Consider the following 23,419-nt stretch of genomic DNA (forward strand, 5'->3'; position numbering starts at 1 on the left):
TATTTTGTTTACTGACTGTCTCCCCACCCAATTTCAAGCTCCATGAGGGCACACAGTAAACAAGTGTGTTGTTTACAACCCTTAGAAGAGACTGCTGTTCACCAAACCCTGTTTCCTTTTCCGTCTGCACGTTCGGCCTGCCTTCATCTCCATGCTCTGCTGTAAAGCAGGTGTGACCCATGCTTCATGCTACACAATGGAATATGGGTAAAAATGAAGGAAACGCTTCCATGTCTGGCCCGTGAAAACCTTCTTTATGAGACTCGATGCTCTCTTTCTCCATCTACATGGCTGGAAATGAAGGAGCCAGGCTCTCAGATCACAAGGTGGAAGGGGCCTGGATCCCTGAGCCACCATGTGGAATGAGCCTCCTAGGTGTTTCTGTCCAGAAACATGTTTTGGTCTGTGTTATCAGGTTAAGCCACTGACACTTACAGGATATTTGCTGCAGCAGTTGGGCTCCCTGGACTAGATCACCCCTGTACAGCCAGCATAATGCCTGACAGACAGTAAGCGCTCAAGATGATTTATTAAATGACCAAATGACACCCAGTCTCCCCAGACAAATCCTCTTCCTGTGGAAGTGGCCACTTGCCCGGTGTGTTCCCTCTGAGTCTAGCACATCCCCTACCTTAGCCAGGCCGTTGCTGGCTGGGTCTGGAGATGTCACATTGAACATGCAAGGGTACGGAAGAGGTGAGGCCATCACTAACCCTACATCTTACGGTGCAGTTCTTTTTTTTTTAAATCCCACAGTGCTGATGCCCTTTGATAATCACGGTTTTCTAAATGTTACAAAGTATATGTTAGGAGTGGCTGGATATTATGATCAAAGAGTACAATAGAAAAAACAAAAACAAAAACAAAAACAAAACCCCAGCATTTATATTCCTTAGTAACAATACACTTATTGTTTATCTGTATGTATGTTCAAAATGTGACACCATTCTCTTTTGCCGTCACTGCTTTATTCTGCCTCTTGCTTAGCTACCACATTACCAGCCTGTTATCAAGAGCTCTTAGCAGGAGAACTGGAATCTTGGAATGTTTATTTTCTCTTTCAGGCACCCAGAAGCCTCATGAGTAATAAATGGCCAACGTGGTGTATCCCCAAACCAGGGGCACCGCTGTCGGCCTGGAATTGTGAGGAAAATACCTTTATTCATGACAAGTGCTAATTTAGAGGGATGCTGAATACTGCGTGGTAGCAATTACCAGAAGTAGAATAAGAATATTCTGTGTCTATATGTGTTTTTAGGGCTAGATTTAACATCCCAATATGAAGATATTATATTCATTTTTAGGAATTTTTTGCTCCTAAAACGAACAGCATTTTGTTGCTTCAGGTCTTTGTTTACAGCATTCTGTCAATAGAAGAAAAACTAATGATTTTCTTATATTTGTAAGGTTCCAAGTTCCAAAGACCAAAAAATAAACATTTCTCTTTAAGAAGCGTGATACCTGATTTTGAAGATACTAGAACTTGCTTGGGAAGCTGTTATGTAGTGATTTTCACCTACCCAAGGCACTGTAAGTTGTAAAGCCACTCATCCTTATGGAGATGCTTTTCTGATTTGCACAAAAGCCCAGGGCCAGCTAGCAGCAAGTCTAGTTCTTGGGCTGAAATGTGATAATACGTAGTGCTCTGGTTTACTTGATTTGTAGGGCATTGTAAGCTTTATTTCAGAGAGAATAGAGACTTATAACCAGTCATACTGTAGTGGGAAATGAGGTCCTTCCGGAGGCGCGCCACCCACCTTTAGCTACTGGCTCCACTGTGATGATTTCACTGCTGTTGCCTCTCCCTGCTGAAGTCACGGCCACCACCCACACGCTGTACTGACGATTCCGAATCAGGTTGGGAATTCTGTAGGAAAACGAGTCAGGAGAGGCTTCAAACTCGCTGATCACCTGTGAGAGGAGACAGAAATGTTCCCACATTCAAGGAGGCAAATGGCACAGGTGGATCTCCTAAAGGAACGGTTATGAACACGTTATCTGCTATAAGAAACAAAAGCCACCCTTCATCCTTCTCTAAAAGGCTGGACTTGCAATATCTGCATAGTCTCCATTTGTCTATGCAGCAGCTATGACAGCCACCAGTGAGTCACTTAACCCTTTAAATTATGGGTCACGGCACGTCTGTCTTCAGCTGGGATGGAGTAACAAGGACCAGATGGACTGTCCTACCTGACACAACCAAAGAACACACAAAATATGTGAAACAGTTTCCAAGGCATCACATATCATGTAATGGAGGACAGTGATCATTTCCCTGAAATTTGGGAAATAAATGAGGTGAGGCCAACAGCTGCAGGGTTGTTACATTTCTGTGAGAGTTTCCAGGCCATGGCACCGAGAAGGGAACCCAGGTAGAGTCCTGCAGGAGACAGAGCTGAGAGCCTGGAAGCGGCCTGGAGTCCACAGGACAGAGTACCTGGAAGAGAGCTACACGGAGAATCTGAAAAGGGTCCTACCTGGGTCTTCAGCCGAACAGATGTGTGCATGTGGGGAAACTATCTGAGGCCAGGGAAAGGACCACCCGAAAGGATTGGAGGTCCCAGTGCTCAGCTTTCACGCGAGGCTGGGAAGAGTGCCTGCTCCCACCAGCCAGACTGGAAGCCCTCAGGATCCATGGGCCAGGGTTTCCCTGGTGGCGCAGTGGTTAAGAATCCACCTGCCAATGCAGGGGACACGGGTTCGGCCCCTGGGCCGGGAAGATCCCACATACTGCAGAGCAACTAAGCCCGTGCACCACAACTTCGAGCCTATGTGCCACAACTACTGAAGCCCATGTGCCTAGAGACCGTGCTCTGCAACAAGAGGAGCCACCACAATGAGAAGTCTGTGCACCGCAACAAAAAGCAGCCCCTGCTCACCACAACTAGAGAAAGCCAGTGCACAGCAACGAAAACCCAACACAGCCAATAAATACATAAATACATAACAATTTAAAATGAAAACAAAAACAAAAACAAAAAACAAGATCCATGGGCCACTGGACATGGTGCCTAAGGGTCTTACCTTGGTAGAGGGGAGTAATTAGCCCTAGGTTGAACACCATACTGTATAGCCTAACAAATATTACATGCAAGATTCATAAAGATCAAATCGTCACCTAGTAACTGAACTGCATCCAAGAACAGACGTCAAAAATATTTACAGGAATAAAAATACCCAGTACCCAACAAGGTAAGATTCACAATGGTTGGCATTCATTAAATTTTTCTAGATATGGGTAACTCAAATATCTAGCAGCTAATGAACAGACAAACAAAATGTGTTGCATCCATACTCAACAATAGAAAGAAATGAAGTACTGATACAGGTTTAACTTGGATAAATCTTGAAAACATCATGCTAAGTGAAAGAAACCAATCATAAGAAACTATATTTATGATTACCTTGTATGAAATGTCTAGAATAGGTAAATCCATAGAGACAGAAAGTAGATTAGTGGTTGCCAGGGGCGGGGTAAGAGAGGGGAAGAATGGGGATAGATTACTTTTGGGTATGGGTTTTTTTTGGGGGGAAGGGGGTTATGAATGTTCTGAAACTGAATAATGATGAGGATTGTACAACTCTCTGAATATTCTAAAGCCACTGAATTGTACACTTTAAAAGCATGAATTTCATGGTTTGTGAATTGTAACTCAAAAGAGCTGTTATAATGGATGGACCTAGAGATTATCATACTATGTGAAGCAAGTCAGAAAGAGAAAGACAAATACCACATGATATCACTTATATGTGGAATCTAAAATATGACACACATGAACATATCTATGAAACAAAAATAGACTCACAGACATAGAAAACAGACTGGGGTTGCCAAGGGGGAGAGCGGTGGGGGAGGAATGCATTGGGATTAGCAGATGCAAACTGGTTTATATAGGATGGATAAACCACAAGGTCCTACAGTCTAGCACAGGAAACTATATTCAATATCCTGTGATAAACTGTAATGGGAAAGAATATGAAAAAAGCACATATATATGTGTATATATATATGTATAACTGAATCACTTTGCTGTATAGCAGAAATTAACACGACATTGTAAATCAACTGTACTTCAGTAAAATAAATTTTTAAAAGCTGCTATAAAAAAATCCAGAAATGAAAACATACAAAAAACAGGACTCATAAGGAAAATAAAATGTAATCAATCAAAATTGACACATAATTAACACAGACATTAGATTTAGTAGACAAGGGCATTAAAACTGTTATTATAATTGTGTTAAAGTTGTATTATAACTATAGATATTAAAAAATCTAGATACATGAATGATATAAAAAGACCCAAGTCAAGCTTGAGATGAAATTACAATATGTGAGATGAAAAATACACTGAATTAGAGTACTAGCAGATTAGATCTTGTAGGGAAAAAATGTTAGTGAACTTGAAGCTATGAGGGTGAGTCAAAAATTATCTGCACTCTGGTTATATTAAAACTTCTGTTGGCTGCACTGTCTTATCAGCATTTTCCGTTCAAGGCTACTGTCTCCCCAGTCACTGCTGTGCAGGTGTGAACATGTTACATCAGTTCATTTGTAACTGCAGTGCTAGCAAAAATGGATGCCCCACTTGTGATTTGCACGAAAGAAGAGCAGTCTGCAGTGATTTGTTTTTTGTGGTCTGAGGGTGTAACTTGTGCTGTTATTTATTGAAGATTTTGTGTGCAGTATGGAGAAGGTGTTTTGTTGTGAAGAAATGTGTATGAATGGATAGAGATGCTTATTGAAGACCTGAAGCCTAAATTTCAAATTAAATGCAGAGGACTGCTTATGCAAGGGTGTTGTGATCTTGCATGACAATGCATGTCCACACACTTCTGCCCATACTGTTCACACTCTGCAAAAATTTTGTTTTGAGGTGTTAAAGCATCCTCCCTATAGTCCTGATCTTGCTCCATTGGACTTTCAGCTGTTTGGTCCCCTGAAAGCAGCCCTACAAGGACAAAGATTTACTCCAGATGAAGATGTGAAGACAGCAGTGCATTCGTGGCTTGCAGCTCAGCCTAAAACACTGTTTAATGAGGGAATACAAAAGCTTGTCGACAGCTGAACGAAGTGAATTGAAAAGCAAGGAGATTATGTCAAAAAATGATGCATTTATCTTTTCTAAAAGTTAATTAAAATAAATGTTACAGCCAGAGTGTGGATAATTTTTGACTCACCCTCGTTTATTAATAGATGAAACACAGAGATAATAGAGAACACAAAATTTAACCCAGCATTAGTGAGCTATGGAACAACTTCAAGCAGCTTAACATACATGTAGTGGAACCACTAAAGGAGGCAGGACAGAGAAAAACATTTGAAGAAATAGTGGCTGAAATTTTTCCCAATTTGATGAAAACTATTAACCCAGAAAGCCAAAAATCTCAATAAAACCCAGCCACAAAAATATGAAGAAAATCACACCAAAGCACATCATAATCAAATTGCTCAAAACCAGTAATAGGGAGAAAATCTTAAAAGCAGCCAGAGAAAAGACATGTTAGAGGTGGAGATGCAAAGATAAAGATGTTACAGACTTCTTGTCAAAAACAATCCAAGTGCTATCTCTTTACAATAGCCAGGACATGGAAGCAACCTAAATGCCCATCAACAAATGAATGGATACAGAAGATGTGGCATATATATACAATGGAATATTACTCAGCTATCAAAAGGGATGAGATGGAGCTATATGTAATGAGGTGGATAGAACTACAATCTGTCATACATAGTGAAGTAAGTCAGAAAGAGAAGGACAAATATTGTATGCTAACTCACATATACGGAATCTAAAAATGGTACTGATGAACTCAGTGACAAGAACAAGGAAGCAGATACAGAGAATGGACTGGAGAACTCGAGGTATGGGAGGGGGCGGGGGGTGAAGGGGAAACTGAGAAGAAGCGAGAGAGTAGCACAGACATATATATACTACCAACTGTAAAATAGTCAGTGGGAAGTTGTTGTATAACAAAGGGAGTCCAACTCGAGGATGGAAGATGCCTTAGAGGACTGGGGCAGGGAGGGTGGGGGGGACTCGAGGGGGGGCGTCAAGGAAGGGAGGGAATACGGGGATATGTGTATAAAAACAGTTGATTGAACCTGGTATACCCCCTAAAAAAAAAAAAAATCCAAGTGCTATAGTCTGCATATCCCCCCCTAAATTCATATATTGAACCATACTCCCAAGGTGTGGCCTTTGGGAGGTGATTAGGTCATCCTTATAAGAGCACCAATGGGATCAGCACTCTTATAAGAGAGACGTGAGAGACCTCCCTTGCCCCCCTCTACCATGTAAGGATACAATGAGAAATCTGCAACCCAGAAGGGCCCTTACCTGACCACAATGGCACCATATCTCAGATTTCTAGCCTCCAGAACTGTGAGAAATAAGTCTTTGTTGTTTATAAGCACCCCATCTATGGCACTTTTGTTATAACAGCCTGAGCTGACTAAGACACCAAGTAAGAAGACATTGGAATGACAGCTTTAAAGTATTAAAAGAAAAAAAGTCAACCTAAACTTCTATATTCGACAAACATATATTTTAAAATGAAAGAGATAAAAGGCTTTTTCAAACATACAAGAAGCTGAAAGAGTGAATCATCAGCAGACCTACACTACAAGACATGTTAAAGAAAGTTCTTCAGGCAGAAGAAAAATGACACCAAGTAGAAATATGAGCTTACACAAAGGAGTGTAAAACACCAGAAATGGTAACAACATAAATATATATGATTTTTTATTATTTAAATCTCATTAAAAGATAATAAAAATGTAGTGTGGGGTTCAAAAAATATATAAATGTAAAAACAGTTGAAAACAGTTGCATAAATGTTAGGAAGGAAAAAAAATGGAAGCATACTATTGTAAGGGTCTCAAACTGTACATGAAGTGCATAATATCACTTGAATGTAGAATGTGAAAAGTTAAAGGAATATGCATTAATCCCAAAGAAACCACTAAAGTAACAAAATAAGAGTAAAATAAAACTAATGAGCCAACAAAAAAATTCAGTTGATCCAAAGAAGTCTAAAAAGGAGTAAATGGGAAATAAATAGGACAATAAAAAGGTAGCAAGGTTATACATTTAAACCTATGCCAATATACCTACAATTATATTAAATGTAAATGACCTAAAATCCTGATTAAAAGCAGACATTTTGAGACTGGATATAAAAGCAATACCTAACTATATACTGCTAACAAGAAATGCTTTTCAAATATAAAAATACAAGTAGGTTAAAAATAAAAGGACAGAAAATATATCCCAAGCTAACACCAATCAAAATAAAGTTGGAATGGCTATACTAATATGAGACAATGTAGATTTATGAGCAGACAACATTACCAGTGGTAAAGAAAGTAACTTTATAATGATAAAGGGATCAAATCATCACAAGGACATAGCAATCTAAACATATATGAACTTAAGAACAAAACAGCAGCCCAAGCAGACAAGCACAGAAACTAGTACTGAGAAACAAGTCCCTAAAACTGTGGAAGTGACTTTGAACTGGGTAGAGGCTGGAGAAGTTTTTTTTTTTATTTTTTTTTTTGGGAGGTACACCAGGTTCAATCAACTGTTTTTATACACATATCCCCGTATTCCCTCCCTTCCTTGACGCCCCACCTCGAGTCCCCCCCACCCTCCCTGCCCCAGTCCTCTAAGGCATCTGAGGCTGGAGAAGTTTTGAGGTTGATGCTAGAACAAGCTGAGATTGCCAGGAAGGGACTGCCAAACATGACTCTGGTGAGAGCTCAGAAAGAAAAGAGGAGAGCTGGGGGAAAGCCTGAGTCTTCTTAGAGAATACGTAAATAATCATGAGCAGAATACTGGTAGAAAGGAGGATGGTGAAGGCTGTTTCAGTGAGGCCTCAGATGAAATCAGGAACATGTTATTAGACAATGGAGAAAGGGCAACCCTTGCTACAAAGTGGCAAAGAACCTGGCTGAATTGTGGTCATGTTCCAGCATTCTGTGGAAGGTAGAACCTGCAAGTGATGAAATTGAATGTTTAGCCAAGGAGATTTCTAAACAGTGTCGGTTCTTACTGACATTGGTAGTAAAATTGAGGAGCGAGACATAATTGAAGAAGGAATTGTTAAGCAAAAAGAAACTAGGACTTAAAGATTAGGAAAATTCTCAGCCTATCCATATTGCAAGGAAACTAAGGTACAGAGTAAGTGGCTGATGGAGGTCACAGTGCCTGCCAAGGGTGAGCAGAGGCTCAGGCTCAGTGCTTCTGACCCAAGTCCAGTGCTGCTTCCTTACACTCTGTGCTGCCAATTACAAGCGACCAAACACGTGAAGAACTTACTTTTCCCCTTGTGAGCTGTTAAGTAAACCTTATGTAGGTCAGGAGGCTGTATAAGCTACAGTACCAGCTCTGCAATTAAACAGGGTACACAAATGTTAACTATACCTCCTAACTGTCATAAAACCTATACTCCCTCAATAAAAAAATAACGTCAGAGAGTTTCCCACTGTCAAATATTTAACATACAGGTACCTAGTGTCAGGTGATTAAAGCAAGACTATGGGACTCTTGCACAGAGTGCTCAGATGTGCATGTATGCTAGGATGCACGTGGGCATCTGTCCTCCACTTGCACCGCTTTAGCCACCCAACCCCCACCCTCTTACACACACCAGCCTGACTCCTCTTTAGAAAATCATGGGAAACATTAATTCCTCTAGAAGTTCGGAGGGAATTTGGCTTGTTTCCTGGAAAGCCAAGGAAACAATCCCAAGACTGTGTGTACTTGTATTCTGTAATGTTTGAAAGCTATGTCTTTGCCAAATTAATTTTACAAAGCTTATGATGTTCAAATTATAACAATTACTCTTACTGAACATTCAACATCAACAGAGCATTAAAATACATTTACAAAATTTTCTGTGACGAGTACATAGCCGTTAGTTAAAATTCAATGACTATTCTGTCTATAAGGTACAATTGGTCCCTATTTACTCAATTTTTTTACCTGAAACATGAGGCATAGCTAAAATCAATGATAAAAATATGATTTCTTATGCAACAATATTTTTTTCACCATTTACACAGAAGATTAACCAAGAGTGGAAGTAAAAGAGGTTTATTTATAAAAACTTCCCCCAGTTGGAATGACCTTTCCCTATAGATTAGGATGGTAAATGAGAGTCAAGCTATTCAGTGGTTCCTACTGGTTATTTGGGGAAATCGGTTGCACTAGTGCTGCCACTATGCTCCCCTGATGACTGCCATAATTGGGCACATTTTTTTTTGGTCTCAGTAGAAGGGCAAGCAGAAAATTGAACAATTTAAACAACTGAAGAGTTGATTCATTTTCTTTGTTATATATGTCACTGGGTATTAAATGTGACTTTTCCTGTTATCATGATGTTTTAGCAACGTCCTTAAGAAATGAGAATAGTCCCAACGATGCCAGTACTTTCCTTCCTTACAAAAATGTGAGACCACCTATGCGAGGCTTTCTGATTCTAATGTTCTGACCATCCTTTAAGAGGCTGGGTCCCATAAGAAGCTGAGTCAAGAGTAGGGTATTTTTGTTGAGAGATGTCTGTGTGCATTCCCACCCATGGGTGGTACGGGTCTTTGAGCTCACTGTAGAGATTGGTGAGTCACACCTGAGAAGGTTAAAGGCTAGCCCTGCTCACAGAAGGAGAGAAGGCTGTGCTGGAACTAGCTGTCACTTGTAGGTGGTTGGTTAAGGATGCTTACATGTGGACCTTGTAGGGGAGAGCAAGACTGGCTGTCTCCAGAGGGATGTCAGTAGGTGTGAGATGCCTGCAATAGAGGGGTGTACTGAAAATTATATGACATTTGTTTTAAACAGCATTACTTATCCATAGATGGTGCATAATTCAACCATTGCTAACAAGTTCAAGAGGTGGCAACAGATAAGAGAAAAAGAGCTAAATGGGAAGAAGATTAATCAGAAGCTCATTGAGGGTAGTGAAGCAAATCTATTTGTTTAAATCCTTCTTAACGCTCAGCCAAAACTGCTTGTTCTGAAAAAGAGGGAGGATGACTATTACTTCCTTATGAAGCATCATCCTTAAAATTTTATGTGATATATAATAGCATTGATTATATTTACGTTTCCTTAATTCTCTTTATTGGATACCAGGTTTTCCAACACAAGGATTGGATCATGTTTAAGCTGACTTGCTAATTTCTACTTGCATTCCATTATATGATGCTACCTCCCAAATACTGGGAATGTTCAGTAAGAGGGCTTGATTTTATTTCCAGATTTTTCCTGACACTTCAACTAGGCTGATCCTTAGAAGACTTTGAAGCATTAAACGAACATGGAAGGATAGAATAGAAAACAGAATAGAAAAGAACAAAGCAGAGCTTCACTCTAAGGGCAACAAGATAGGAAACTGTAGCATAAAGAAACACAAACTCCCAATGTAGTGTCTTAGGGATGAATGAATCAGATTTGGCAAAAGGAGGAATTTGTGGGGAGGGGAGAAAGACACTTTTCTCTATATTTAAATGTCCAAATATTTAATTTTCTCCTGGTAGATCTTTAACTCTCTAATCTCATCATTTTCAGGATTAGGACAGAGATATTAGGTATTCTAGAAGATTTTATTATGCCTACAGCATGAATTAATCTTGAATGGATTACTATATTTGGGTTAAACCTTTGTTTTAAGGGAAGACTTAAGTGTTACTTCATGACCTGTGGAAATACAAAACCAATCAACATTAAGAAAGCTCTGATGCCAGGTATATGACTTGTGTACGCTTGGTTCCTGGTGGGAAATTCTGCCCCACAGCTCATTTTTAATTCTGGTGGGTGACAGCATGATGGAGCACACAGCGCATTTGTGGGCTGAGGTGGCCAATATTCTGTGCCCATAATAAATTCCTGTTAGCCATTTGAGAAAAAAGTCTGTTCTTTCTCATCTAAACATTATTTAAACATGCTGATTCTATCAGAATCCAGAGTCATCCTGATATTGATTATTAATTAATCACCCTCATTGAAATCCTCTAAGTGGCAGCTGAGCTACGTATTTCTTGGTCCATTAGAGACTGTTGAATAAGAAAAGCAGTGTTATTCTCTTTAGTTGGTGTCATAAAACAGGGACAATCATAGTTTTCTTGAGAGAAAACTTTGGTATTCTTTGAGACACATACTTAAATGATAAAATGTGTAACTAGTTTCTTGAGCTATTGCAAATATTGTGCTTATGAATGGAATGTTCATGGGTTTTTGCTGTGGGAGGTAGCTGGGGTGTTACGCCAACACCATTGCATTGGAAGTATGGAGGCTGATGTGTATGGAAATATGTATACAGTGGGGCTTGACAACAGGTATAGGACACCTGGGGCCAGCCATATAAGCTTGGACTACAGATCTCTCCTCTGGGCTGTGCAGATGATCTTAATACCATGCCTGGTAATAATAAAAGCTCACAAATAGTTGCTGCATTTGAATTCATAGACATTTATTGAGTTCAATTCCATTGTATAGATTAGAAAGTAAGTTTGCTCCTCAAGGAAGGAGATATAATTGTGGTTTGGCAAATGGAGGATTAATTAAAATAAGGAATCTGACAAATTCCTACTAAAATCTAGAAATAAAATCATTTGAATTCCCTTCCTAAAATTATCCCTGTCATAGTCAAGGACATGGATTCATATTTGTAAAATGCCTAGAAAAATAAATGGGAATTTCATGCATTTGATTTAAAAAAATATTTATAGCAAGTTTTTACAAGGCTTCTGACATGTTTGCCTCCCTAAAACTGTACCCAGAGTGGAAAATGCAGCTAATGATATTCACCTTTCGACACCCAAGCCAGACAGCTCACATTTCCAGTGTTCTGCATTTCCATGTTACGGCTTTAGGTCTGGTGGGTGGAGTCATGCATTTCTGAGGAACTCAACAGTATCCTCCCCAAAAGGATGTGAAGATTGCTTGGAAGGTTACTCTTATCCTAGTGCTTCAATGTCATCCCATGAAAAGCCTAGGAACAGCATCTTCCAGACCTACTTTCACCCCAGAATTTTCTTGTCTTAGGATGCTGGTGTATTATTTTTCCTTTCATATCATACTTTTTAACCAGTAAATAAGATAAAATTAGGCCACAATGAGCTACTTCAACTGCTCTTTAATAATTTCTATAAAACTAGATGTTTACCCAATAATGGCTGAATCCATTTCCAAATCCCTTATACTACTTAGCTTAATGGATGAACTTGTAAAGCCTTGTAAAGCCTTCTTTAATCCCCTCAACCAGGTGTCATATTTGCCCTTTGTTTATACATCTTTTATGGTCCCTGTTTTTATTGCCTTTTGAATTAGTCTCCATGTAATTGTTTTTTTCTTGTTTCTTTTCTGTGGTTGATTTCTAATTTCATGCAGGTGTGGTCAGAAAAGATGCTTGATATAATTTTTATACTCTTAAATGTGTTGAGTCTTCTTTTGTGCCCTATTATGTGGTCAATCCTAGAGTGCCCTTTGGATTACAGTCTTACATGTTCTTACCATCGCTCCCCCATGGATGCTTCAGGCTCTCTGAGTGGACCTGGCCTCTCCCTTCCTCCACTTATCTCTCAGGGATCCTAGGTCAGAACGTTGCAGGGTTAGGACCCACTAACCACTCACTTGAATGGACTGAGGAAGTGTCTGTTGTCTCAGTGACTTTAATAATGACCTAGAATTTATTTGAATACAACAGAAAAAAATATGTAGAGACTGACTATGGAGTTGCAGGCTGCTCAGATCAAATTATTCAGCATTTTATTTTTCTTTTTGTTCAGCATTTCTGATGGATATAAAAAGAATTCCACTTAAAAAAATTTCAATTAACTTTTTAATGAAACACTAATTCTATCAAAGAAATATGGTGCTTTAAAAAGCTTTAACATCTAATTATTAACATCCTATTTAAAAAAATTGAATGCTCTGATTTCGTAGATAGAATGTTCACAGCAGTGATTATCAAAAACCTCCCCCAAAGCAGAATAAACAAAATGATAGCTCTTTTAATTATAGGGCAATGACTCTTTCAGAGCATATAAAAGCTTCCTGTTTAGTGGCAGAGAAATAGCCTGGATTACATGAAGAATAATTGATCCAGTTAGCTGGATCAATTTAAGATTTGTCTCTTTGTAAAATTTCTATGTATAATACATTTTGATCTGATTTCCATTTTATTTCACTAATTTTACCTCTAGAAGAAGATAATGTAGCACAAAGATCTTCCTAACAGATTAAGATGGCCAGCTCTCATAGTAATTATAGCATATTAAAGCTACTTGCTCTATCTTAATTTTTGTGGTTTCCTCTGTACTTTACCTAGATCACACTATTGGCTATTATATAAATGGCTATGGGATACTTTTAAAAAATACTTCCAAACATAAAATATTTTAATTTTTGGCCTCTCAAACATATAAATTTGTTGTTATGGTGTTTTGCAAGGGAATTAAAGTTGATATCCAGAAGAGGCATGAAAGAAACTAGTTTTCCCATGCTATTGTCTAGAATCAGGGCATTGTCCCAACAGCCAGACAGACATTACAGGATCCTTAAGTTTCCCAGTCTCTTTCTAACAAAATCACCTCCGTTTACTGCAGTTTGGGCTCATCCCTTTCCCATTGTCATACCATTTGCCACACAAATGATCTCTCTGTAAAAGTGCTTTGTTAATTTAACTTGATTTCTGTCACCTATTCAACAATTTTTGCACAAAAGAACTGGTTTAGCATTCTATAACTTCTCACAGATGAGAAAGAATTTGTGAGAAAAGCTATTCTTAGTAATACATATAAGTATAATATATAGCTTTGGGAAAAAATAGCCATTCTTAATTCTTAATTGAAAAAGATTTGAAGCCATTTATTTCCTCAAATAGCACCCCATGTCTATATCAGGCTAAGTCAAAACGATGATATGTTTTCAAAGCTGGAATCTTTCAAAAGCTCCAAAAGCTAGTTGATCAAAACAGCATTTTCATCTGTGGCTACTTGGGAAGCAGTAAGAAGCAATGGAGAAGTTTATGCCTCTGTCTAGTCTGAATGGATGGCAGCTCAAAGCCAGCATGTGTATTGGCAACTTATCTGCAAAACTGAGAAGGCAATCTTGTGAGACTGGGCTTGAAAAGTGATTTTCAGGGCTTGTTTCTATACAGAAATTCCATTTGAATGTACACGTCTGTTTCCCTTTGCTCAATAAAGTCCAAAATTGGGCTCAGGATTTAAAGGCCAAGCTTTCTCCCAACATACATGTGTGTCACCTGCATTTTGAAAGAAAGATCAAGATAGGGACTTAACAGAAATATTGAGTAGTTATTGGCTGGTTCATTGAGGATAGATAAAGAATTATATTTTAGTTGTTTGTCTTTTTAAAGAACTAGAGTATAAAAGATAACATGTACTTCCCCTCACTCCCCCAAAGAGCTGGGGTCTAATAAATACATGTAAATTGCAGCATAAAATTTTAAAGCAGATTTAGAACATATTTCATCAGAACCGGCCATGAAATACTTCTAAGGAAGCTCAAGAATATATTGATTCTTCCCCAGTAAAGAATGAACTTGAAGACATGGCGAAGGGCAGGGGAAGCTGGGACAAAGTGAGACAGTAGCATTGACATATATACACTACCAAATGTAAAATAGATAGCTAGTGGGAAGCTGCTGCATAACACAGGGAGATCAACTTGATGATGGGTGATGACCTAGAGGAGTGGGATAGAGAGGGTGGGAGGGAGGCTCACGAGGGAGGGGATATGGGGATATATGTATAAATACAGCTGATTCACTTTGTTGTACAGCAGAAACTGGTACAGCAGTGTAAAGCAATTATACTCCAATAAAGATCTAAAGAAAAAAATGAATGAAAAATTGGTTATTTGAAAAGACTAATGAAAGTGATGAATAATTTGTATATTGCCCTTGTAATTAAAAATCAATAAAATAAATGAAGATTAAAAAAAAGAATATATTGATACTTCCCCAGAATTTTTATAAAACCAGAGTTGGTTTTCATATACTTAGATGTGGGTCTATATCAAGGAAACTTTTATAGCTTTTTTTCCCAGTCATATGATTGTACCATAAGATGCTGAGTGCTAGAGAAAAATCCCATTAATCACAAGAGCATAGAGAGCCTAACACATGCCTGCCACCAGAGGTGCCGAACAAAGATCTGGTGGCACGTGATTAATTGCATACATGTACGTGGAACACGACTGTGTATTCTTTGGATGACCTTTGGCATCTCCATAATTTATAGCTTTGCCACTACAGAAAGAAGAGGTCCAGCAATAGGTCTTTTAGCTGTAACTGTGGAAGAATGATTTCCATGTCAGTGAATCAAAGGCACAGGCATTTTATCTAAATCCTTCTGGGATGGAAAGCATCCCAAAGTATATAACACAGTTTTCCTGCCTTATTAAGCAGAAACTTCATTATACAATTTAACCTCTATTGGATGACTTATAGCCATCATCCACAAAATTTAGTTCAACATGGCATCTGTGAACATCCACTGTGTCAGCATAATACTGGGATTTCCTAAGGTATAACAGTAACTAACTGTGGTTCCTGTGCTTATGAAACTGACATGCCACTATAGGGGCCCAGCTATGGCCCCATCCAACGATGATGGAAGAGATTATGTTTACGTCAAAGAGAGGTTAAAAATCAGTGCTGGGAATTATTAGAGAAAAGCAAATCACAACTACAATGAGGCATCACCTCACACCGGTTAGAATGGGCATCATCAGAAAATCTACAAACAGTAAATGCTGGAGAGGGTGTGGAGAAAATGGAACACTCTTGCACTGTTGGTGGGAATGTAAATTGATACAGCCACTATGGAGAACAGTATGGATGTTCCTTGCAAAACTAAAAATAGAGTTACCATATGACCCAGCAATCCCACTACTGGGCATATACCCAGAGAACACCATAATTCAAAAAGATACATGCACCCCAATGTTCATTGCAGCACTATTTACAATAGCCAGGACGTGGAAGCAACCCAAATGCCCATTAACAAATGAATGGATAAAGAAGATGTGGTGTATAAATATATATATATACACACAATGGAATATTACTCAGTTGTAAAAAGGAATGAAATTGGGACATTTTTAGAGACATGGATGGACCTAGAGACTGTCATACAGAGTGAAGTGAGTCAGAAAGAGAAAGACAAATGTTGTATATTAACACATATATGCGGAATATAGAAAAATGGTACAAATCAACCAGTTTGCAAGGCAGAAATAGAGACACAGATGTAGAGAACAAACATATGGACACTAAATGGGGAAAGCAGAGGGGCAGGGTTGGGTGGGAATGAATTGGGAGATTGGGATTGCCATATATACAGTACTAAAAAGAAAAAAATCAAATTGTACACTTTAAATATATGTAGTTTATCGTATGTTAATTGTATCTCAATAAAAGTTCTTAAAGAAACAAAAATAAGTGCTGGGGATGCTGAGGCAAGATGGAGCCAGCTTCCCCTGGGGAAGGCAGTAGGTTGTGAGGGTGAAGAGCCTGGGTCCTGAGCTCAGACTCCTGGGGGCTGCAGACCCTGTCTTGACCTTGCTAAGCTGCGTGGTCCTAGGCAGGCTGCACAGTCTCCACATCAGTACCAGTACAGAGAAGAGAATAGTAACAACCCATCTTGAATAAGGTAATCATCAACATTAACTGATGAAAAGCAGTATTTTTAAAAATGTTGGCCATGGAAGCAATTTAATGGGACTGGCAACTATTTAAAAATAAGAGAAAAAAATTGAATAGAATGGAAAACATCAGAGTACATCATGTGTAGTAAGTGTAAGTTTTGTTTACAAGGCCTTTGTTGTGCATGTGTACTAGAGTGTGATCATAAAATGTATTTCTGATTGTGAGTCATGAAAAAAGATGCTTGGAAAATATAGGCATAAAGCTTTTAGCACATAGAATGTGACAAGTGCTCAACAATGTTGGAATAAATAATGTGGCATTGAAGTTGAGCCTTAAGAACAAACAGTTTTACATGGGAAAATGAGAGGGAAAAGACAAGGAGGAGGAGGACCCAACACACCACGCACACACCCACGTGCACACACACACAAAACATGGCATGGCTTAGATTTTGGATGGAGGAATGTTAATTGAATATGAGACTGGACAGCCATTGGAGCTGGGCTGATAAATATGTACAGGTCATCATGAGAATTTTGAACTTTTTTTAGGTAAAAGAAGAAGCCTTCCAAGAAATGTGCACAAGGGCATGATGTGATGGGACACAGAATGTGGAAGAATAATTATGACAGTGATGCAGGCAGTGGGAGGGAGTGGATACAGGTAGAGGAAAGGCTTCTGCCCTAGTTGTGGTTTCTCAGGTGAGGACTTGAACCAAGGCAGTGGTGGTGAGAGTGAAAGGAAGGGAGAGGGTTAAAAAGATGTTGCAGAGAGAGAATCTTCATGACACATGTCACTTCACAGGTGCTATTTCCTCTGGTCATTAAACCCTTTCATCAGATAAAATTCTTCCCCTTCTGTGAGCCAGGGCTGTATGTATGTCCTAAGGAACAGTCTCTGATTCAAATGTTTGAGTAACATGCCCCTTACCTGACTCACATGTCATCCTGTGCTGTCCATGCTGCTGCTGTGTTCTTTGCCACAGCACACAGAGCAATGACAATCTCTAGTATTTTCTGCCCTCCTTAGAACTAGGAACTCCTCAAAGAAAGACACTCTGTCCTCTGTCATTGCAGTCCCATGTTGTTATTAGAGGTGCTCTCCTAACATTCTGGTGTGCCTTGTGGGTGTGTGTTAGGATTGTACCCCTGGTTACTTTGTGGTTGGGTGAGGCTATGTGATGGATTCTGGCCAATGACTTGTGCTGGAGCATTTAATGCTCATGTCAGACCCTCCAGAGATTTCTTTCCCTCTGCCATAAAACCCACATGGGTCCTTCCTGGGGTGAAGATAGCATGGATCAGAGCTACCACCAACTCAAAATGGATATGAATGTGAAAGAAAAATAAAGCTGTTGTTGGTGTAAATCACTGAGTGTTTTTTAGGCATGTTTGTTATGCAGCATAACTCAGCTTCTCCTAACAGATACACCTCAGACCCTGGCTCAGCCCTCGGTACAGGGTAGTGCTCTACACAGATTTGCTGTGTAAATAGAGAAATGATTTGGAAACCAATCATGCAGTGAGTGGAAAGGGAGAAGAGGAGTCAAAGGTAACCATTAGCTTAGCTGAGAAACAGGAAGAGAATGGGGGGGGCAAGAATGAATTTGGTTCTGGACTTGTCAGATGTGGTGGGGTTTCTAAGAAGACATGGATGGCAGGAAGTTGGCAATATAGGACTGATTGGTTCTTTAAGATTGTCAAGGATAGAGATAAACATTTTGAACCCCTTAACTTCAGAGGATAGCTAAATTATGAGAATAGATTCAATTATTCAAGAAGATAGTAAAGAATATAAAAAGAGGGTAAAGGAAGAGTATTGAAAAATGTCTACTTAAGGGTGGGGTGTTGAGGGAGAGGAAGAAGAAAAGAAGGAATAAAAGGAAAATGGAAGCTAAGAAAAAAAGAATTTAAAAACAAATAACTGGAGGGCGGAGTCAAGATGGCAGTGTGGGAAGACACGGAGATCACATCTCCCCACAAATAGATACGTTGCCGGAGGCCGGCGGGGGGACCTGAGGCCCAAGGAGACCGCAGGAACCCCAGAGCAACTGGGTAGGACCTGGGGGAAGTTGGGGGGGAGGGGAAGCTGGACAGGACTGGCGCCCCTGGGGGAGGCTGGGTGAGGGGGGAGGTTCCTACCTGGAGGGACCGTTGGGGGCTGGGGAGATCCGAAACCGCAACTGGGTTTCTCCCGTCCAGGAGGCCAGGAGGCCTGCTGGGCTCCCCAGTGGGGTCCTCCACTCTTCAAGGCCCCCTCTGGGCTGCCTGGGTCCTGGGGGTGTGGGAGGGAGGGAGGAGGTGGAGAGGTGAATAGGTGGGGGTGGGGGCTTTGAGATCAGGGGATGGGGAGGTGAGAGGGCATTTTGCCTGCCCTCTTGGCCAGGGAGGTTGACTGGGCTCCCGGGCCTGGTCCTTCACTCTCCGGGCCCCCTTCTGGCACGAGAGTCCTGGGGGAGTGGGGCAGAGGGGGATGAGGGGGGAAGGGAGAGAGGCAGACAGTGGAGGTGGGAAGGGATCTCTCCAGGTCAGAAGAATAGGGGAGGCACCACTGGGTATTTCTTCTGGGCGGGTCCTCCACCTTCCAAGGCTCCTCTGGGCCATTGGGCCTAGAAGTACAGGAGGGAAGCAGTGCGGGGAAATGAAGAGAGGTGGAAGGAGCGGGGGGGACCCTCTGGGATCAGAGGACTAGGGGAGGAGTGGAAGGCATTTCTGCTGCCGGGAAGCCTGCTGGGCTCCTGGGCCTGGTCTCCAACTCTCCAGGGTCCCCTCCCAGACGCGTTGGTCCCAGGGACATTGGAGTATGGCAGGGGAACAGGAGGAGAGGTGGACCGGTGGTGGGATGTTCCAGGAGCAGAGGACCAGGGGAGGTCCACTTGGACCTGGCAGGCCTGCTGGGCTCCCGAGTCTGGTCCCTCAGTCTCTCTGGCTGAGTGGGTCATACAGGTGTGGGAGGGAGGGAGGACAGGAGAAGAGGAAGAGAGGTAGACAGTGGTGGGGGGGACCTTGCAGGACCAGAGGATCAGGGGAGATGGTGCAGGAAATCTCCCTACCCACTTGGCACTGGGAGGCCTGTTGCACCCCTAGGCCTGGTTTTCAGTCCTCCAGGGGCCCCTCTAGGTCTCACTGGTCCTAGGGGTGTAGAAAGAAAGCAAGGGAGAGGAGAGGCGGGCAGGGGAGGGGGCCTTCTGGGATTGGAGGATCAAGGGAGGTGGAGAAGGTATTTCCCCTGCCCACCAGCACTGGGAAGCCCGCTAGGCTCACAGACCTGGTCTTTCACACTCCAGGGTCCTCTCCAGCTGCTTGGGAACTAGGAGAGTGGGGGGTGGGGGGGGGCGGGCAGGGGAGAGGAAGAGAGGCAGACAGGGACCCTACAAGACTGGGAGATCTGCGGAAGTGCCGCAGGCATTACTCTAGCCCAGTTGGCCCTGGGAAGCCTGTTGGGCATCAGAATCTGGTCTCCTGCTTTCCAGTGCCCCCTGCAGCTGTGAGGGTCCTAGGGGAATAGGAGGGAGGGAGTGAGGAAGAAGAGAACCCAAGGGGGAGTGACCCTCCGAGACCGGAGGATTAGGGGAGTTGCCTAGCATTTCTCCCACCAACTTAGGCTCAGGGAGCCTGCTGGGTACTTCAACCTGGTTCTTTGCCCCCAGGACCAGAGGCATTCCTGGACCCCTCTGCCTCATTGGGCCTAAGCCCCATTCCCCACCACCCCCAGGGCCTTCTCTAAGTGTAAGCCCTGCCCAGTGCCTAAAATCACCCCCCACCCCCACCCTTGTCTAAGCCCTGCACCCACAGCTAAGGCCTTTTCTGGCTTCTTCTTTTTCTTTTTCTTTTCTTCCCATGTCCTCACTTAGGCTATTGCAGGTGCTTTATCTTCCAGTTGTTGCTCCATCTTTTTTTTTTTTTTACCTTTTTCTAACACATCTGTTAGTTTCCTATTATTGTATTTTTTATCTTGCTATTGTTCTGCTGTTCTCCTACTTTTTTTTTTAAATTTTTTTCATTTTCCTGCTCCACATGGCTGTGGGATCTTGATTCACAAGCCCAGGGTCAGGCCTGAGCTCCTGAGGTGGGAGCTCTGAGTCCAAAACCTTGGACTAACAGGGAAACCCAGTTCCCAGGGAATATTCATCAGAGTGAGGTCTCCCAGAGGTTCTCACCTCAACACCAAGACCCAGCTATACTCAACAGCCTACAAACTCCAGTGCTTGAAACCTCAGGGCAAACACCCCATGGGACAGGAACACAATCCTGCCCATCCAAAGTGGGGGGAAAATGAGATGACAAAAAAATATGTCACAGATGAAGGAACAAGGTAAAAATACACAAGACCAAATAAATGAAGAGGAAATAGGAAAATTGCCTGAAAAAGAATTCAGAGTAATGATAATAAAGATGATCCAAAATCTTGATAACAAAATAGAGAAAAATACAAGAAACATTTAATAAGGACTCAGAAGAACTAAAGAGCAAACAAACAGTAACAGATAACAAAATAACCAAAATTAAAAATACTCTAGATGGTATAAACAGCAGAATAACTGAGGCAGAAGAACGAACAAGTGAGTTGGAAAATAGAATAGGGGAAATAACTGCCACAGGGCAGAAAAAAAAAAAAAAAGAATATAAAGAATGGAAGACAGTCTCAGAGACCTGGGTGACAACATTAAGCACACCAACATTCGAATCACAGGCATCCCAGAAGAAGAAGAAGAAAAAAAGAAAGGGTCTGAGAAAATATTTCAAGAAGTTATAGTGGAAAAATTCCCCAACATGGAAAAGGAAATAATTAATCAAGTCCAAGAAGTGCAGAGAGTCCCATACAGAATAAACCCAAGGAGAAATACACTGAGGCACATATTAATAAAACAAACAAAAATTAAACACAAAGAAAAAATATTAAAAGCAGCAAGAGAAAAGCAAAAAATAACATATAAGGGAAAACCCATAAGGTTAACAGCTGATCTTTCTGCAGAAATTCTGCAGGCCAGAAGGGAGTGGCAGGATATACTAAAAGTTCTGAAAGAGAAAAACCTACAGCCAAGAATACTCTAACCAGCAAGAATCTCATTCAGATTTGATGGAGAAGTCAAAAGCTTTACAGACAAGCAAAACTTAAGAGAATTCAGCACCACCAAACCAGCCTTACAACAATTGCTAAAGGAACTTTTCTAAGCAGGAAACACAAGAGAAAGAAAAGATCTACAAAAACAAACCCAAAACAATTAAGAAAATGGTAATAGGAATATAAACGTCAATAATCACCTTAAATGTAAATGGATTAAATGCTGCAACCAAAAGACACAGACTGGCTGAATGTATACAAAAACAAGACCCTTATATATGCTGCCTACAAGAACCCCACTTCAGACCAAGGGACACATATGGACTGAAAGTAAGGGGATGGAAAAAGATATTCCATGAGAATGGAAGTCAAAAGAAAGCTGGAGTAGCAATACTCATATCAGACAAAGTAGACTTTAAAGTAAAGACTATTACAGGAGACAATGAAGGACACTACATAATGATCAAGGGATCAATCCAAGAAGAACATGTAATAATTGTAAATATCTATGCAGCCAACATAGGAGCACCTCAATACATAAGGCAAATGCTAACAGCCATAAAAGGGGAAATTGACAATAACACAATAATAGTAGGAGACTTTAACACCCCACTTAAATCAATGGACAGATCATCCAAACAGAAAATCAATAAGGACACACAAGCTTTAAATGACACATTAGACCATCTCAACTTAACTGATATTTATAGGACATTCCATCCAAAAACTACAGAATACACTTTCTTCTCAAGTGCACACAGAACATTTTCCAGGGTAGATCACATCTTGGGTCACAAATCAAGCCTCGGTAAATTCAAGAAAATTGAAATTATATCAAGTATCTTCTCTGACCACAACACCATGAGACTAGATATCAATTACAGGAAAAAAACTATAAGAAATACAAACACATGGTGGCTAAGCAATATGCTATTAAAAAACCAAGAAATCACTAAAGAAATCAAAGAGGAAATCAAAAAATATCTGGAAGCAAATGACAATGAAAACACAACAAACAAAACCTAGGGGACATAGCAAAAGCAGTTCTAAGAGGGAAGTTTATAGCAATACAGTCCTACCTCAAGAAACAAGAAAAATATCTAATAACAAACCTAACCTTATACCTAAAACAATTAGAGAAAGAAGAACAAAAAAACCCCAAAGTGAGCAGAAGGAAGGAAATCATAAAGATCCGATCAGAAATAAGTGAAAAAGAAATGAAGGAAACAATAGCAAAGATCAATAAAACTAAAAGCTGGTTCTTTGAGAAGATAAACAAAATTGATAAACCATTAGCCAAACTTATCAGGAAACAGAGGGAGAAGATACAAATCAACAGAATTAGAAATGAAAAAGGAGAAGAAACAACTGACATCGCAGAGATACAAAAGATCATGAGAGACTACTACAAGCAACTATGTGCCAATAAATTGGATAACCTGGAAGAAATGGATAAATTCTTAGAAAAGTACAATCTTCCAAGAATGAACCAGGAAGAAATAGAAAATATGAACAGACCAATCACAAGGAATGAAATTGAAACTGTGATTAAAAATCTCCCAACAAACAAAAGCCCAGGGCCAGATGGCTTCACAGGTGAATTCTATCAAACATTTAGAGAAGAGCTAACACCTATCCCTCTCAAACTCTTCCAAAATATAGCAGAAGGAGGAACACT

At 40.6% G+C, this 23,419-nt stretch overlaps 1 protein-coding gene across 1 annotated transcript in view; it reads right to left on the minus strand.

Moving 5' to 3' along the window:
- DSCAM (DS cell adhesion molecule) overlaps window positions 1-23,419 on the minus strand; it is a 653,261-nt gene that overhangs the window by 64,141 nt on the left and 565,701 nt on the right. Inside the window, exon 21 of the mRNA XM_057696448.1 lies at window positions 1,758-1,911. Coding sequence (XP_057552431.1) covers window positions 1,758-1,911 — 154 coding nt within the window. The remainder of the gene's footprint in view (window positions 1-1,757; window positions 1,912-23,419) is intronic.

The sequence above is a fragment of the Hippopotamus amphibius genome, chromosome 10 (assembly GCF_030028045.1).
Source record: "Hippopotamus amphibius kiboko isolate mHipAmp2 chromosome 10, mHipAmp2.hap2, whole genome shotgun sequence".
Taxonomy (NCBI): domain Eukaryota; kingdom Metazoa; phylum Chordata; class Mammalia; order Artiodactyla; family Hippopotamidae; genus Hippopotamus; species Hippopotamus amphibius.